Source organism: Molossus molossus, unplaced genomic scaffold (assembly GCF_014108415.1).
Source record: "Molossus molossus isolate mMolMol1 unplaced genomic scaffold, mMolMol1.p scaffold_m16_p_2, whole genome shotgun sequence".
NCBI lineage: Eukaryota > Metazoa > Chordata > Mammalia > Chiroptera > Molossidae > Molossus > Molossus molossus.
Window position 1 is genome coordinate 102757094 of NW_023425355.1, and position 19295 is coordinate 102776388.

Genomic DNA, 19295 nt, shown 5'->3' on the forward strand with positions numbered 1-19295 from the left:
AGAATTTTTGCTTTCTGATATCTCACAGATGCCTTAAAACACGACACCCGACGTACAAAAGCCACATGTATGATAGAGAGCATTTATTGTACTACACCAGATTAGAAGGTGAATGCTTTACCACTCAGTGTCATTACAAAATATTAATTAGACAAATCTTCAGTGATGTCTACCATATTTCAAGTGATGTCCTGTATGCTAGATATATAAAAATACTAAGGAAACAAGGTCCTTACACTCAAGGTCATATAAGCTGGTGGGAACAGACACAATCATAAAAGCACAAAAAAAGGCCATAAGTGCCAAATTACAAGTCTGTACACATACAGTGGTAGTGCAACAACCTGGAAAATTGTCATTGTAATAAACAGGGAAGTGTCCAAAAGCATAGGATGAGCTGTGATCTTGATAGTATGAAAGAGCTCACCCGTGCTTCGCAATTCCTTTCCTCATTGGGTTCACATACTTGATTCTTTCAAAGTAAATCTGGAAAAAAAAATCTCATTAATAGTTTTATTAGCTCATCAATTCCTCTAGTCAGCAAATGTTTGTGGATGGTCTACTATGCTTCATTAATCACTTTTTATTGGAAAAGCCATCAATGAATTATCCAATGCAGTTCCACTGTGAAGGAGTAACAGATTGTCTCAGCTAATATATGAAGCTAAGAAACCAAGAATATACTAGTAGTAGACATTTCTAATCTCTGGATCAATGACAAATGTCTCCAAATTTTAGCCACTAGAATTCACAGTCTAACAGGCCAACAGTCATTCAGAAAGATGATTACAATACTAGAATTATGCTGAAAATATTTCTTGTTTTGCTTGGTGCTTCCAGAAAAGGAACCCTGAAAGAGAAAACTCTGGCCAGCTATTAGAATGGTAGTCTCTACAGCCACATTTTCATCGTCCTTTTCCCAGTAAACAACTACTGATGAAGCAACTGCTCTTTCTTTTCTTTTGGTACGTGCCTCTAGCGGGAACCAAACCCAGGCCTCTCTGGTCCACAGGCCGATGCTCCAACCACTGAGCCAAACTGGCCAGGGTGTAACTGCTCTTTCTTACAATTGGACTCCACTGAATGGAAAGTGAAAGGTGCAGCTCTATCCTCAGAGCCCTTTAAACTATCTGTCCCAGAAGGTGCTTCTAATGTTGCTGGTATTTTACAAGCTGCCTGTTCCTGCTCTTACACACACACACACACACTTATTTGATGTTTCTAAATATAAAATTGTTCAAATCTTTACAATTTACTCAAATTAAAATTTACTCCAAAATGTCTTCTTAAAACTTATTTTAAACATAAGAATAGGCACTTGTACAGTTGGGAAAAAAAAGTTTAAAAAAAACATGCTGAAAACAGATTTCTACCTCATGTCTGAAAGGGTTAATTTTCTTCGATCAATGTACTGTTTTCTGGGAGGGGTATAAGCTGAAAGATTCACCTGTACATTTTTAGTGCAATCACCACATAAGTAATGCATGAGTGCTATGTAATAACTGTAAGCAGAAAATCCCAACTGTGTATTAAACTCTTGGAGGATGAAATGGTTATAGACACTATTTCATTTGTTACTATCCTGGTCAGTAGAATGAATTTTTTTGGATTTCTCTTTCAAAATGAAAGGCTTTTTTTCCCCCCATTTATTTTAGACTGAGCTCCAGAAGCATATATACCAAGACTTGTCCACATGAATTTGAAAACTTAACTTACAGTGTGGTAATTGCAAAATATTTTGTTGTGATTCATAAATGAAAACCTTGGAAGTTTTACAAATTGCATAGATTGAAGGTATTTCAGCAATCCAAATATTTCTGAATAAAATATAGCAAATAAAGGCTAACAACTCTTAAGAGTTGATAAACATCAACACTGTACTTTTAACATTTGTCAAACACATAGCATATAAGCCAAAAGATAAGAATTTGCATTATTATCTCTAAGAATGCCATACATAAATTAAACCTCCCAAGTATTTGTGGCAGCAATTTAGATGGAGGTAGTTCTTTGCATGAAATAGTCACAACACAGTAATTCATTTTTTCTGCAGTTAGGGTACATGTACTTTGAAAAATCTCAGGTTACTAAGACTATCTATTAGTCGACTTGGATTGTTGGATTAGAAAAGGTCAACTTTTAGGAATTAGAAAGTCTTTTTTTAAAAATAAGACATGCCCTGGCCGGTTTGGATCAGCAGCTGGAGCGTCGGCCTGCACACCAGAGAGTCCCGGGTTCAGTTCCTGCTAGGGGAACATACAAAAAAAAAGAAAGAAAAAATAAGACAAACTTCACAGGAATGGGGAGTGGGAGGGGTGGATGGGTGGGAAGAGATAAACCAAAGAACTTGTATGCATATATGTACAACCAGTCCACAGGGACACTAGGCTGGGGAAGGCAGGAGGGGGGTTGGGAGTGGGAAGGAGAGGGTTAATGGGGAAAAAAGGAGGATATCTGTAATCCTTTCAACAGTAAAAATAATAAAAATAAAAACTAAAAAATACTTCTTTCTGTAAAAAAAAAAACAATATTTTTTTAAATTGTCACTCAAGGATATGTTTATTGTTTTAGAGAGAGAAAGGGAGAGAGAGAAACATGGATGTGAGAGAGAAACATTGATCAGTTGCCTCCCATACGCACCCTAACTGGGGATGGAACCCAAAACCGAAGTATGTGCCCTGACCAGAAATCAAACCCAAAGCCTTTGCATGTATGGGATGAAGCTCTAACTAACTGAGGAACCTGGCTAGGGTGAAGAAACATGATTTTTGAAAAACATTAGATAATTTTGCATAATTTAGAATGTGAAATTATAGAATTGACTTTCAAAAGTTATTCATTTTTTACACTACTAATTCCTTTGACAGCATTTAATTTTTGTTAACAATATATACTTTAGACATTTATATATAGCAAAGATCTTATTTTAAAAATATAATTGAAAAGAAATTCAATTCTACCAGGTATTGTGTTCTTTTTAAAAGGTTAAAAGTGAATTACAGTTATTATCCAGTTATATTCATTATTGTTCTGAAGCATACTTTTAAGATGTCAATTGTTTTATGTAGAAAAATATACCCTACCCATTCTCTCTTAACAAAGTAGGCTTTTTCTCAACTCTCCGAAGAGAAGTTGAGCAGTATCAAGAGGGATCTACGCTTTCAAATTTCTTAATAAAAAAAGCATAACAGCGTCCTTCCAAAAAGTTGACCAACACAAAATACCTATCAATAATGATTAAGAGATATGATATATTCTAGGTTACCCTCAAAATTAGGAATGGGATTTCAACCCACAATACCCACTTGAAGTAGAAAGTTCCAGAAGAGATACCTAAGTATTTCAGATGGGAGTCATGATGACAAGCTAAAATTGTCACAACAGACAAAACATTTACTTTAAATCTTTAAGAGAGATTTTTCTGGTGTCCCAACACTTTGAAAGTCATTAACAGCTGAATATCAAGAAAGGTTTCTCACTCAACTGGGATGTTATCATTATCCAGATCCCGGCCCTGTATTTACTGGTAGTCAGGAAGTTTAACTGGAATGTTGCTAAATTTAAACGTGAAATAATTTTCTTTCAAAAACGAGTTTATGTTGAGAAAACCATGGTTGTTCTAAGGGTATTGAGACAGGGGCAATGGGTGTTGGAAGTGGAACATGCTACATCATCCTCTATGAAGAGACTTTTCCCAATAAGATATATGGATGTGTTTGGCCAACAATATCGTCCTGAGAAATATCTACTCTATAGTAATATTTTGTTAAACTACCTTTGGGGTCCACAGGGAATGGCCATTTGTTTTCTGTTTGTTTGATGGGTTTTTGTTATCCTCACCCGAGAACACTTTTGCATTTATCTTCAGATAGAGTGGGAGGGAGAGAGGGAGGAAGAGAGAGAGAGAAACATGGACATGAGAGAGACACATCAACTGGCTGCCCCCCACAGGACCCCAATGGGGGCCAAGGACCAACTGCAACTGAGGTACTTGCCCTTAGCAGGAACCCAACCTGGCACTCTCTGGTCTGAGGGCCTACACGCTAACCACTGTGCCAAACCGGCCAGGGCAGGAATGGCCATTTCAAGTAAGCAGTCAAAACTTACCAGTTGTGAACAATGTTTGCAATCAAATTATGTACATATGAGTCAAGAAATTTCTGAGAAGGGCAAATCAGAACACATTCAGAAGATAAAATTATTGTGGGGTGCGGCAAGAGCGCAAGGGGTCCAATTTCTTCAATCATTCTTAAAAATTCAAAACGGATCATTTAAACCAATTCCCACCACAGAAGGGCTTGCTGACAAGGGCGAATACTGTGAACGAGGAGACAACTTTAGAAAGAAAATTAATGCAAGGTGCCAGACAACCAGGTGACCAGATTTTAAATGCGTTCGCTACAAAACCACAAGACTGGTGCCAAAAATGCACACACGCGCGCGAACGCACACGCACACGCACACGCACACACCCGAGGGCTGGGTGAGCAGTGAAGGCACCTTTAAAGAAAACCCACGTGAAGGATGTTAAACAGCGCCAGCAAGAAGCGATTCTCAAAGTATCTGAAAAACGTGCAACTTGTCGGAAAACAGTGGCTGGCAAGTGAGACAGTCTGCAAGCGTGACTGCGAGGTCTGCCAAGGAAACAAAAGGAGCCCCCTCCCCCGGGGAGCCCGCACAGGGCACGGGAGGTGCGCGGGCACTAGGTGCTCTAGGGCAAGCGGAAAGCAAGGGCTCTGTGCAGGAGCGGTACATACTAGGGGTCGCTCCTGGGCACGGACCTGGCCACGGAGTTTCCATTGGTGGGGGAACCGCCCAGCTTTAGTTTCTCCAGGTATTCGGCATGCACGGGCTTGTGGCACTGGAGGACCTTGATGGCATCTTCGATTTTGAACCACTCTCGCTTCCTCCCAATGCTCACCGAATCTTCCCAATCCTCCAGAACCTCAGTGACAGTCAGGACGAACACGTAGGTCCTGTGCTTGCGATCTTGGTTCTGCTCGAAGACGCCCAGGAGCCGGCCTAACTTCCCCTTGACTCCCGCCTCCTCGTACACCTCTCGGACGGCCGCGCCGCTCGGCTCCTCCTCGGGCTCCATGCCCCCGCCCGGCACGATCCAGCGGTCCGGGTACCGGCTGCTACTCACTAACAGCACCTCGTCCTCGCGCTCGCTCCGGAAGCACAGGCACGCCGCCCGCCTCTTGAAGCCCTCCGGGTCGTAGGTCCGCGTCTGGTTCGGCTTGCACTTCATCCTCCAGGCCGCCTGCTCCCGCGCTCACTGCTGCTCGGGTCGCCGCCGCTGCCGCTGCCGCTGCCGCTGCCGCTGCCGCTGCCGCTGCCGCTGCCGCCGCCGCCGGGTGAGGTGCGGTGGAGAGAAAGGGCCGCTGCGAGGGGCGGGAGAGTGAGGCGCCTCAGCCAGGGAGCTCAAGCCTCAGACAAGATGAGGCGGGGGCGGGGCTGGACGAGGAGGGGGCGGGAACGGCGAGGACGTCAGTTAGTCCGCCTCTCCGCGGCCGGCCGGGGTCCCGAGCGCACACGCCTGGGTGGAGGAGGCGCTGTGGCACGCAGCCCACCCGCGGCTCCTGCGCCAGTCGCCCCCTCCTCAGCCGCCCCGGCAGGGCAGAAGGACTTGGGGTGCCTTCGCGTGCGCGTTCGCGTCCCTTTCCACGTGCGCGTTCCCGCCGGAGGGCGAGGGGCGGGGTGGGGGTCTCCCGACTCCCGCAGCGCAGGGCCTGGGGCCCACTGCGCAGGCGCCCCGCACCTCTCCGGCTGGGAATCTCCTTCACGCGGAGTTCAATTCACCGCTTTGTGACCTGGGCTAGCGCTGTTTCCACGTGTACCTGGGAGCTGACCGTGGCGGTGGCGCCACGGGACGTTTCTCCTCACCGCCCACCAGGTTAAGAAACACAGTCCATCCTTCTCCCCACAATAGGATCCAGTGCACCTTCCACATCGCCCATCGTGAATGGTACTGGCTTATTTATATCAAGGCTCGGGTTTGTCAAAAGGATCTCGGTATTCTTGGATCAAAGTCTCACCTAATCTTTGCTGAGTCATATCACACAGTTTTATTTCTTCAACAGGTTCTTCACCTTGCCTGCAGGACATCTAGACACAGCCCATAACTTGACGCTTTTCTTCAACCCTATGGACATCTAACCCCCCCCCCCCCACCACCACCACCACCACCATTCCTCAGAAAGCCCCTCTTCTGTTGCATTGGGATCATATTCTCCCAACAGCTGGAGGACCACCCCAAATAGTGTTTTATTAAATCCCAAGAATCTTCACCCTCCACACACGCCACCCTTCTCACTCTCTCGTTGTTAAGTACTGGTTGGGGTTTAGGAAAGCATGCCTGTGGAAATGCCTTCATAGCCTTCACTTTGGTTTTTAGAAGCCTCCTGGCGTGGGACTGCACGCAGCAAGGCCACTTGGTGCTCTCGCACCTCTCTGTTTGGTCATCCTGTCTTCGAGGCCAAGCAGTGGCCCCACCCCAGGCAAAAATTCAACAACCTAAAGGGTTCCCTCACCTTTTAAATGTTTGTGTTGTTTTCCCACTCTAGCCATAGTTGTAGCCTTATGGAGAAGCCTCTGATGTCCCTCAGCTTTGGCCATATTGCAACTTAATGCATCTTTGTCTCTCTCTTACCAACAGGCACTCTGCTGGCATCAGACAAGCAGGATCACCCAGAACTCACTCCAATGAAATAATTCTTTCAACAAGTGGACATGGACTGAGATGTAAGTGGAAAGTAGTTAAGAAGCATCCAGATCGTCATGGCCGGTTTGGCTCAGCGACAGAGTGTGGGCCCCTGGACCAGTGTGGGGGGGGTTCGATTCTGGCCAAGGGTGCGTACCCCACCCGCGTTGTGGTTCCTCCCCAGCCCTGGTCAGGGTTGTGCTGAAGGCAACCAGTGGATGTGTCCCTCTCACGTCAATGTTTCTCTTTCTCTCTCTCCCTTTCTCTCCCTCTCTCTGCTTCCCACTCTATCCGAAGATAAATAGAACACTATCCTTGGGTGGAGATTAAAAACAAACAAACATAGAGTTCAATTTTAAAATAACAAGTTAGTTCAGCTTCCCAGGGTCTGCTCCACCCCATTGATACCCAGAATAACACATAAAAAGGATCCTGTTCCCAGCAGCAACAGACACCTGCAATATCTAGAATATAATATGATAAAGATGTATGGGTCATATATGAAGACAATGATTAACTGGAGACATAAAGAGAATAACTTCAGCCAAAAAAGACACTACTGCTACTGACCCTATTTTAGTGATCTGTAGGTGATCAAGAACATAGGAAGGAATGGAACACTCCATGATTAAAAACAACTGAGGAAAATACATTTTAGCAGGCTGTATTCCTCAGTGTGCGCATACTCACAAATGCACAAGGGATGTTAAACCGCTGGAAAAAAGTATATTACAATCAGGATGTAGGCAAATATCATCACCAATATCATTTACATTGTTTTAGGTGTTTTTGGTTTTTGTTCTAGTGTAATGAGATTGTCAAGAGAAAAAAGTCTGTCATTTTGGTAGACAAACTCGTCCTTATTTGCAGATGATGTGTGTATATTCTTGTGGAACACCTCAGAAACAGTGTAAATATAAATCCCTTTAAATGGCAGAATGAAATTACAATACTTAAAATACTGAGAGCTTTCACGTGTGTCAGCCATAATCACGTGTAACGTAGAATGGGGAGCCCTGGCCTATGTGGCTCAATTGGTTGAGCGTCGTCCTGTGCACTGAAAGGTTGCAAGGTTCGACTGTGGTCAAGGCATATGCCAGGGTTGGAGGCTGGATCCTGGTCGTGGGTGTGCAGGAGGCAGCCTATGGATGCTTCGCTCTGGCATCAATGTTTCTTTCTCTCCCTCTCCCTCCCTCTTTCTCTAAAAATCAATAAAAATATTTTTTAAAGTTAGAACGGGGAAATGACATTCACGGTAGCAATGTCAACCACCCCAAAATAAATTATACCATTGGATCCCAAAAATATGGTTAAGGCATTGCAGTAGAAAATGAGAAGCTTGTATTCAGATTTCAACAATGATTTGACTAGATGAGAAGGAGCTAAGGTGGGAGATCGGGCTGCTGTCTGAGTGGAGGGGTGCTCACACCAGACCCCAGCCACATCACAAGGCTACTTCACAATACCAGGTACTATCTGCTTGTCTCACCAGAGGGGCCAGTTTCTAGTTCATTCCATCACTTTTACATCCGTTTATGCCTATCAATATGCCTCTGCTGGGGGCATGTTCATTGGAAGGGAGAGGAATTGCAGCAGTGTAATATGGAAAGAGGTTCCAAGCTGGGTTTCCTCTGGCAAAGACATACATACCGTATTACTGCAGAACGAGATCCACAACTTATAGGTTTAGTACAAAACCAAGGAAAATTTCAAATTATTTTTTGTCCTCAGAATTTCATGAAAGAATTTTATCATACACCTATTAGAATCATAGAGTCAGATAGTTGTGACATTTTCTCTAGAAGAAGAGTCAAAATCATTTCTGAGACACTAGCATTCCACCACCTGGTTTGTCCACAGCAGGAGGCACCCCCAGCTGAGCCACCTAGCTGACAGGGCACTGTCCACAGATGCATAAGTAGGCCTTCTGAGAACAGCAGAAGGACCATTCGACTGAGCCCAGCTGAAATTGTTGAGCTGCAGAATTGTGAGGGCAAGCACTGGTTGTTGTTCAAAGTCACTAAATCGGGGAGTGGTTTGTTATGCACCAAAAACTAGCTAACACAACCATTAACTGCCAGTCATCAATATCCAACCAGAAATAGAGAGAGAATATTTTCCAGAGTAGAAATTTCACCTCTACTTGAAGAGGTTGGCATTGAACTTTCCCTGGAGACAGAAGGAAAGGGATGAGGTTAAGACAGGTAATATTTGTTGTGAACAGTCTCTGTACCAGGCCCAGTGTTGCAGCCTGTGTCCTTTTTAACTGACAGATTAAAACTTAAGGAGGCAGTTATTGTTTCCATGTCATAGAAGAGACAGCTTAGAGTGGAGTTTGCATTTGGATTCAAGTCTTTGTGTCTCTCTAGCCTGTGCCCCTACCATATCACCATCTCTTGTCAAAAGGATTATTTTCATCCAGAGCTACGTTTTTTGTGTGTGTGTGTGTGTGTTTTTTTGACATTCTTTGATGACATTCAGAGTTGACTGTTTGTGTAAGGTGTTCATTTGCTCAGAGTTACTGAGTTCAAAGAAAGTTATTTTCCCATCTGGATGTTCTTCTCTTGCACAATATAATGAAAAGAACACCTGAGTGTCCATCTCACTTCCATCAATTATATGTGTCACCTTGACATGTTACTTAACAACTCGAAGTTCAATTGCCCCTGCAAGCATAATGTGGAATTAAGTGATACAGAAGAGAAGATACTCTATTTTGTCATCACTCCACCATCGATTTTGATTTACTGACGGTCTGCTTTATTTTATGCTCTAAATATTTATTTACCAAGAAACTTGAAAAGTGAGTGTCAAGATCCCACTTCAGCCCATTAAGAAACAGGCTGAGGTGGGTTTAGGTAAGTTAGGCAGTAAGTGATGGAGCTGAGATTCGCACCTTGGTCTGCTTGACTCCAAAGGTCATCGTCTTCCATTCACTATGACAAATTTCCCATCTGTTGAGAGTTGCTGAGATGCACAGTACGCACCATTGCTTTGGTATGGACTTCCTCCTCTCTCATTTTTTCCCCTAGAATATCCAGGCACCCAGGAGAACATAGCTTCTATGTCATGGTCGAAAGCTGAGAGGATCTTCTCTGAGACCAGTAAGTTTGGGATGCATATTTCCGCACTTTTTTTCTGAGTTAGGAAGGAGCAGGCAGATTGGAAAGTGACAGCACATTAGGAGATTATCGTGGGGTGTTCACTGAAAGAAAGAGTATGACACAGGCTACAGGGATCACAAAGGACTGTTATTATTGTACCTGCTACTTGTTCATTAGAGATTGAAAGACGAGTGAACGTAGGTAGCTCCGTACATATCTTTTCCCTTATGGAGGTTTGGTGGGTTGTGTCTTTCAAATCACTCTCTACATGTTCCCAAATTCCTTGCTTCTTTATGTACATTCTTTCTCCCTGAAGGACAGAAGTGGCTTCATAGTGGGTTTGTACTAAGGAATTAAGTAAAGACTTGGCAACGACAGTGTGATTGAATACAAAATACCTCTCCAGTTTTCCTCCTGGATTAATGCATGACTCTCGGGGTGGATCCCGGACTTCTAATGTTGTGATTTTGTGAGTCATGGCACAGATGTGCACTCAAGGGTGTGAACACAAAGATGGAGGGGTGTCAAGTCCAAATGAGTCTTTCCACTCTCTCAAAGAGGCAGCACTCACTGATTCCTTGGTCCCTACTTCAGGTTCCTGACTGTGGTGTCCTCCTTTTCCCTGATACTGTCTCCTCTCTGGACTTCTAATTCAGCGCAGAAACAAAACCCTGTGTAGTACTTCTCTGGTCCTGCCTCAGAGTCAGGTGTGAATCCTCTCACAGCTCTTTAAGGCCCTACAAGATCTGGGCCCTGTTTCCTCTTTGACTTTATAGCTATGATTCTCTGCTTCAGTCATTCATCTCCAACTCACGTGGACTCTTGTGGTTTCTGGGTTATGACAGCCAAGCTCCCTCCTTAGGACCTTTGCTCTACCTAATGCATTTGCCTGGAATGCTCCTTGCCCATATCTGCCTGACTAATATCCCCCTTTCCATCAAGGTCTTGCTCAGTTCTCACCTCCTCACTGAGTCCTTCCCAGGCCACCACATTTTATATTGCTAAGTGCAGCCGTCTTTTCCACCCCCACCCATATTCCTTATCCTCTCTGCCTTGTCCTAAATTGTCTGTCTGTAATACCATTTACCAAAAATGGGTTCTGACTGTTATTTATTTCTTTGCTACGTGCATTGCTTATCTCTTTCCTCTCCCATAGCTCCTGCTTGAATGCTGGCTCCCTGATCTTAGATTTCATTGCCTCTTGTTCACTGGTATATCTCAAGCAGTCCAGAACATTGCTGAGCATGCATTGTAGTCATCCAGAGAATATCTGTTGATGTGATGCAGGGTATCTGTCTCCCGCACTGCATTGTGATCTCCTTGAGAACAAGGGCTTTGTTTCATTGGTCTCTGTCTATCCACCTCCAGAACACTTTTTGATATAACCAGAAGAGCACCACTGAATATCTGTGGAGCAAACAAATGAATGAATCTTTTGAAAGTGATACTAATAGGGATAAGATGTGTTTCCAAAGTTGTTATTCCAGTAGGTGCCATCTGTGTCAGCTGCCATGCATACTCTGCCAGTCATCTGGGAGATTTTGGTTTAATCGCCACCCATGGATATGTTTTTTATTGGTATTAGAGAGAGGAAGGGTGAGAGAGAGAGAAACATTGAGGTGAGAGAAAAACATCGCTCGGTTGCCTCCCATATGTGCCTCGACCAAGGATCCAACCGACACCCGGGGTATGTGCGCTGACCGGGAATTGAACACGCTGCCTTCTGGTATACAGGAGGACGCTCCAACCAACTGATCCACCCAGCCAGGGCTAGCTGGGAGGTATTTGAGGGTCAGAAGTCTGTCTCACTTTTCTGTGGCTCCCTCAAAGGGTTAGCACAGTTCTTTGTACTCAGCATGACTTAGGAGGTGGTACCAGATCTCAGTCATCTACCACTTTTATTTATTTATTTTTTACTGGGCAGGGCATGTACTATATTTACATATAATATTTTCTTTTATTTTGTATAAATGCTATCAATGAGACCTAAGCACATTTCTGTAATTAAACACAATGAAAGCCATATAATAAAATGAAGTAATTGAAATGAAAGTTAAGATTAATGTTAAGTAGTTGTACCCATAATGATGGGTACCTACACTAGGTACTTCAGTGATCTTCTTTCATTTTATCCTAATAAAAACCCTCCAAGGAAATATTTCCATTTCCACTATTATAAGGGAGAAGTTTGAGATCAAGGGCATTATGTAAATTGCCCAGGATCTGGCAGTAGTAGGTAGGCACATGAGGTGGAAACTCAGGGCTACTTGATAACAGCACTTCCCAAGGACTGTAGTGTGGCCAGACCCCCACTTGTCTTGCCCCCAGCAGTCCTGTCTTATTCACCTCCTTTTGTTCACTGTTACAGCTCGCCAATGTTTTCATCCCATCTTCTAACCTTTTAGGAGCTCTTCATTCCAGAGATCTCTCCCCAGCTCCTTTGGACAAAGGTTGGTATATTCCACGCTGATTTCTGCTTGTAGCAGATGAAAAGTGACTATTTAGCGTCCTTGTGAAGGACTGCAATAATTGTTATTTACAACTCCTCTGTGACTTGATGATTGTGGACCATGACGGGGTCCTTTGTTGCAGAGCTAGTTTCCTTGAGTGAGACTACTGTTCTTGGCAGGATGTCCTTCCCTTCCACGAAGATATCAAACTAGCCAAGGAGGGAAGATAGTTTACTTATCGAGACACTGTGCACCCACAGGCGTGAGACCCGTTCCCTCAGAGGCAAAACAGGTTTCTCAGGGTTACCACACTGTTCCAAGATTTCACAGGCTCCTTAGAGTAAGACAATCAGGCACACACAGTGATGTTTGATATCAAAAATGGCTTCAGGAAAATGCTGCATTTCCTCTTTCACACTAAGGTTTCAAGTACTCCCAGTAAAATCAGCTTGTTTTGGAAAGATGCACCACGAATGGGCACCTTGGTAGAGTGGCTGTGAAAATGGGTTTTGAGCAGTTTTCATTCTTTGCAATATGATATTGGTAGGAAAATATCTTTTTCTTTTCTGTTTATCCCTCTTTTCCCAGGTTATTTATTTCATTGAAAGTCAGTAGCTTTGTTAGCAGTTTTCTTAAAATACATAATATGTCCTCTAGGAGAAGACACCAGTTAGACTCTTAGTTTCTTAACTCCACTTTAGCTTACATCTCAGAGGAAGTGTCCTTGCCCTGTTGCTTCAGGTGAACTTACTGACGGTGCAATTCTCAATGTACTAATAAAGGAATCCTATGTTTGGTTTTGTTTCTTTCTTAAACTACAATATCAAAAGCAATGATAAGAATACTATGAGAGTCTATCATGTTTCAGGGACTTTACATATCTCACTGATAATTTAGAGAAAATCTCTATGACATAAGTAGCATTATTCCAATTTCACAAGTGAGGAAATTAATGCTCAGGAGGATAGGTAACTTGTCCTTGAACACAGCTAGAAAGTTGCAGAGCTGCAATTTAGGACTACTGTCAAGTAATTGCTTGTATTGTATTGGTCAATATACCCCATATAAAAAAGAATATAAAAGAAAAAAATGTGTTTTTGACAATCATTCATATAAAATTTTCAATTCCATTTTATTACTATATCATTATTTTAGGTTTACAGTTTCACTCATAACAAATAATTATTTTCCTTTACCTAAAATATTGAGTTTATGATAACATTATAGTTGAGGGTGGCTGATAAGGAAAGGCATATACATGACTAAGTTCTGGGAGTTGTTGCTTGAATCCATATTTGTGTCCTGAAAACTATGCTCTGCAGAGGCACAAGCACAATTGGGCCAGATTTCTAGGCCTCCAACACCTAGCGTCTAGATGGGTTTGCATGGCGCCTGACAGTCAGAAGCCACACATGTAGTGCCTCCACGGAAAACATCTACTGTACTGCCTCCAGAGTAGCAGTGGGTTTTTTGCTGTCAATGATTGAGTATGAAATAAAGGAATTCAATAAAACTTCGGCAATACCTGCCAATGCTTCCTGTAGTGAACTTCATATGGGATGTGCAAACAGCAAACAAAACATAGTTGCAGTCTTCAAATATCGCATAGGAAAACAAACAAAAGAAAGGAATGTAATTTATGAGTTAGAAGTCTCCACAGGGTATATTTGTCATGCAAGAGGGGAAAATTGAAAGAGGAGGCAAGGAATTAGAGAGAGAATACAGGCAATAGGATCAGGAGTCAGATCAGGGGAACCGAGTCCTTGTGAGTATGAACATGCATGACTGTCCCTCAAAAGTCCATTGTTTGGGGGCTCACAGACTTGATTCCATATTTCTGAATATTTATTATTTTCATCAAAACAATTAACAATTAATGGAATTACAAGTCTTATATTCATTAATTTCTCCAGTTAATTTCTAAATGATTTTTTTTTTTGCATTATCACTCTGTATTTACAACGACTAGGAGATTTGCTGAAGTTCTTCCACTGTGAGGACATTTCAGACAACTGAGATGATTAGAAATGCCTACACCAATCATAAAGCCAGGAAGTCAGCAATTCACTAGTACCAGAAGCTAATGAATATAGGGAGCTGGATATAAGTCAGAAATACTCTATATTCCAGGCACTGTGGTAGCTCTGGTGTTAGAGGATCATTCAAGCTGATCCAGCTAAGTGCAGAAAGTCAGGCATGTGCATCTTAACCCCAGTGATCTGTAAAATTTGTCAAATTTGTTTATCAAGGGCATGTTTTACACACACACACACATACACACACTAAATTAATAAATTAGAATTCTGGAACTCTGCTAGGACCATAGAGTATTGGAGCCAGTCTGTCTGACTCTAAAGCCTCAAAGAATGTCTATGACATCAGATCCTTTTGCATAATGATCTATTTCAATTTAATTCAGAGCCACTACCTGCATTCCCCTGACTGTGCTTTTCTGCTGTTGTCCCACAGAGAACCTTGGAACTGAAAGTTCTCTCTTATCTAAAGGTCAGGGACAGAATGGGCAGCTCCAGCATCCAAGCTGTTCACACTGAATATGGCACCTGGCTTCCCAGAAAGTGGCCTTTTTTTGCTGCCACACTTCTAGCTTCGTTCTTACCTTCATATTGCAATTAATCTGCACTGCACAAAATTTAGAATTCTCTGCACTATGCCCCCCACCATACGTATTTTAATTTGTACCTCAGAGCTACGTGGCTGGCCAGAAATTATTCCTCATCCTATCCAGTAGGTTGTTGAATAATACAGAGTCACCAAAACCACAGTAGATTCAATACACTGATAATGTCAATATTAGTTTTCTATTGCTGCACAACAAATTGCCACACATTCATTGACTTAAATCAACACATATTTATTATTTCACAGTTTCCACATGGGTCAGACATGTGGCATGGATGAAGTGAGTTCTCTGCTTAGCATCTCACAAGGCTGAAAAATCAAGGTGTCAACTTGGCTGGGGTCTTACCTGGGCGCTCTTAGGGGAAGCTACCTCCCAGCTCATTCAGGTGGTTAGCAGATTCTGTGGTGGCAGGACTGACCCCACACGCTTGTGGATGTCCTCGGGGACTTCTCTCAGATTCTGGAGGCTGCCTGTATTTCCAGGCATTTGGTTTCTCCATCTTGAAGCAAGCAATGCTGTTTGCAGTTCTTCTCGTGCCTGAAACCTCTCCTGCTTCTCCTGCTGCTGCTAGCCAGAGAAAAACGGTCAGCTTTTAAATGGCTCCTGTGATTAGATTAGGCTCTTTTAGCTAATCCAGGATGATCTCCCTATTTTAAGGCCCACAGTTTAGTAACTCTAATTACAACTACAAAATCCTTTTAGCCATGTAACCAAATACATATATGCATGTGATAACTCACCTTATTCATAGTTCTGGGATTATACTGGGAAATATCTGGAGGCCAATTTTAGAATTCTGTCTACCACAACTTTTAAAAACTGTCAGTTAATTATTTATGAAAATCCTATTTTGTGACCCTGATGATCTGTATTCCTGTGAACATACTGCCTACTCTTTCATGAGTTACATCATGTCGTCATGTAGTTTTACTTCAACAAGAGGCTTATGGCTTTGAAAATGTATTAGTTGGGGTTTTCTAGAGGCATACACACACACACACATATGTGTATATATATATATGTATATACTCACACACTTTCACACACACACACAAACATAGTCAGGGGTCTTCAGAGAGGAATATATATATATATATATATATATATATATATATATATATGGAGCGGGAGAATCAGAGGACAAGGCATGTTTTATAAAGAATTGGATGACATAATTCTGGAGGCTGAAAAGTCCTGGCTTCTGTAGTTGTCTAGCTGGAGACCCAGGAGAGTCAATGGTGTACTTTCAAAAGCTGCTGGATCGAATCTCAAGCAGATCTGCTTTTTCAGTTCAAGTCCAAAAGCAAGGAAAGACCAATGTCTCACCTCATGCACTCAGGTAGAAGAGCGTCCCTCCTGCTGGTGAAATGGTTAGCTTTTATTTTCTATTTAGGTTTTCAAGGGATTGGATGTGGGACACCCTGCCTTACTTATTCTTCCCATTCAAATATTAATCTCATTCAAAACATCCTCACAGACACACTCAGAACAGTGTGTGACTTAATATCTGGGCACCCTGGGGCCTAGTCAAGTTAACACATAAAATTACTCAGCACACCAAGCATCTTGACATGGTCCATTAATTAACACTTGTTTTAAAATTTCTATTGTATCTTAGTTAAATTCTCTATTTCTCTGTTTTCTTACGTATAATACGGAGGTCTGAATGATTTTACTTTTGTAGTGGCATGTTGACTAATCACTTTAAAGTTATGTGTGAAAGGGCAAAAGAGATCAGCAAGCAGTTTACAGTCTTTCCTGCAAAGGGGAGTTTTGCACCATGCAGTATGCAGATCTAATAATACCTGTTATTTACAAAATATTTGCCACATTTAGCAAGCCCTTTTGTAAGTTCTTTAAATTCTTAAAGTCTTTTGGTCAGCAGAACATGAGATATGTGCTGTGCTTAGCCCTATTTTCATATGAAGAAACTGAAGTATAAAAATTAATTTCCCAACACAACAGCTTGTAAGTAAGAAGCCCAGGACTGGAGTCTATGGCTTTAGAACCAATGTTCCTAACCAATTCATGTGTAAAATTTATCATCCAAACCTGTTCATATAACTTATTATCCAAACCAGAATGAAAGAAAGTATTACTGAAAGTTATATCTCAATAGGCATAAAACAGAAAAGTCAGGTATACCAAAGACATTGGTCACTCTTTTAGTGAAAATTATTTTGGTTGTAAGTAGCAGAACCTCCTTACCTAGTTTGACTAAATCAAAAAGGAAATTCATGGTCTCACAGTATTGGTAACATCATCATTGTGTTTCCTTCCTCTACTAGATTGTTCCTGTCAGCGTACAAACTGGTGTTACTTTTTTTCAATTTAAAAACAAAACAAAAACAAATAAAAAAGTCTTATTTTTCTCCTCACTCCCTCTACCACCTTTAGGCCCATTTTTCTTCCCCATGAAAGCAACGAAACCTCCTGTATAGAGGTGTCTACACTCACTGTCTTTAGTTCCTCTCCTCCCATTCTGTCTGATTCACACTTAAGTCAAGCTTATACAACTTCTATTAAAATGAACCTGTTCTGCCTGGCCAGTGTGGCTCAGTGGTTGAGCGTCTACCCATGCACCGAGAGGTTGCCAGTTTGATTCCCGGCCATGGCACATGCCTGCCCAGGTTGTGGGTCAGGTCCCCAGTGGGGAGCATGCAGGAGGCAGCCAGTCGATGTTCTCTCTCATCGATGTTTCTTTTTTTTTTTTTTTTTTTTATTCCTCACCGGAGGATTTTTTCCATTTATCCTCAGATAGAGTGGGAGGGAGAGAGAGCAAGAGAAAAGGAGAAAGAGAGAGAGAGAGAAAAGCATTGACATGAGAGGGACACATCCACTGGCTGCCTCTTGAATGACCCCAACCAGCGCCTGGGACCAACTGCAACCGAGGTATGTGTCCTTGACCAGAATCGAACCCGCGACTCATTAGTCTGCAGGTCGACGCTCTATTGCTGAGCCAACTGGCTAGGGCTCTCATCCATGTTTCTATCTTCCTCTCCCTCTCCCTCTCCCTTCCTCTTTCTCTAAAAAATCAATAAAGAAAAAAATTTAAATGAACCTGTTCTGATCAAGGTAACAATGACATCAATATTTTTAAATCAAATTGCTATCTCACAGTCCTCTCCTTAATTGACCCATTAATCATTGTGGACAGAGTTGATCACTCCCTCCACCTAGAAGTTTCCTAGTGTATTATTCAGGGTTCTCTAGAGAAACAAAACTGATAGGATATATATACAGGAAGAGAATTATTCTAAGGGAGTGGCTTGTGCAATTATTGAGGCCAAGAAATTGCCTGATCTGGTGGTGTCTCCAAGTTGGAGTCCCAGGAAAGCCTGTGGTGTAAGTTCAAGTACAAAGTCCCGAGAACCAGGGAAGCCAATGGTGTGGATTCCTGCTGGGGTCTAAAGTCCTGAGAATCAGTAGTGTCTAGGACAGAGGGAAATCCATGTCTGAGCTCAATCCACCAGTACGGAAAGGCCAAATTCTTCCCTCCTTTACCTTTTCATTCTATTGAGACTTCCAAGGGATTAGATGTTATCCAACCACCGTGGGGAGGGCAAACTGCTTCACTGAGTCCACAGATTCAAATGTTAATTTCATCAAGAAACACCATCAGAGACGCACCTTGAAATAAGGTTTAGGCAAATATTTGGAAACTCCATGATCTAGACAAGTTGACACATGCACACCTGGGCTCCAAGACAAAACTGTCCTGGTTGTTCTCTGACTTTATCTGCTATAATTCTCAATTGTTCTTGGCAGGTTCTCCTTTTTTCCTTGTGACCTCTTGGAATTGATGTGCATTAGAACTCAATCCTTGGTACCCTTCTCTTTTCTACCTACACTCATCATGCTGGTAATCTCATCTAATATTGTAGCTTTATATGCCAACTATACCCTCTTGTCTCTCCAGTTTAGGTATCCAGTGTAAATGCCAGAGTCTATTGCCTTCTGTCCAATGTGAAAGTCCATATAGATATATAATAGATATTTCAATAAAAACATATTTTTAAAATTCTCACTTCAGGATATTTTTTCATTGACTTTGTTTTAGATAGAGTGGGAGGGAAGGAGAGAGAGAAACATCGATGTGAGAGAGACAATCAATTGGTTGCCTTCCACAGGACTCCGGCTGGGGCCAGGATCAAACCTCCAACACAGTTACATGTGCCCTTGTCCAGGAATTTAACCCATGACCCTTTGGTCTGCGGGCCAGTGCTCTAACTGCTGAACCAAACCAGACAGGGCAGATATTTCCACTTTAGTTATGAAAGAAATTCTCATTTCATGCCCCTCACTTCATCTATTAAGTTCTTTATCTCAGTTCACATTAATATTATGCTTGTAGATGCTCATTTGAAAATACTGGGGTCAATCATTTTCTTAATTCA

General features: G+C 42.3%; 1 protein-coding gene across 2 annotated transcripts; it reads right to left on the reverse strand.

Moving 5' to 3' along the window:
* Window positions 1–289: 289 nt before the first annotated feature.
* Window positions 290–5251, reverse strand: LOC118636511 (diphosphoinositol polyphosphate phosphohydrolase 3-alpha). 2 transcript variants are annotated; one of them, XM_036271616.1, is made up of 2 exons: window positions 4782–5251; window positions 290–486 (listed from the first exon to the last, which is right to left on the reverse strand). In XM_036271616.1, the coding sequence occupies exons 1-2, from the start codon at window positions 5249–5251 to the stop codon at window positions 459–461; spliced, it is 498 nt and encodes a 165-aa protein (XP_036127509.1). In that variant the 3' UTR covers window positions 290–458. The 2 variants fall into 2 exon arrangements, with proteins under 2 accessions (XP_036127509.1, XP_036127510.1); XM_036271617.1 differs by lacking the exon at window positions 290–486 and having other exon boundaries at window positions 4757–5251.
* Window positions 5252–19295: the final 14044 nt, after the last annotated feature.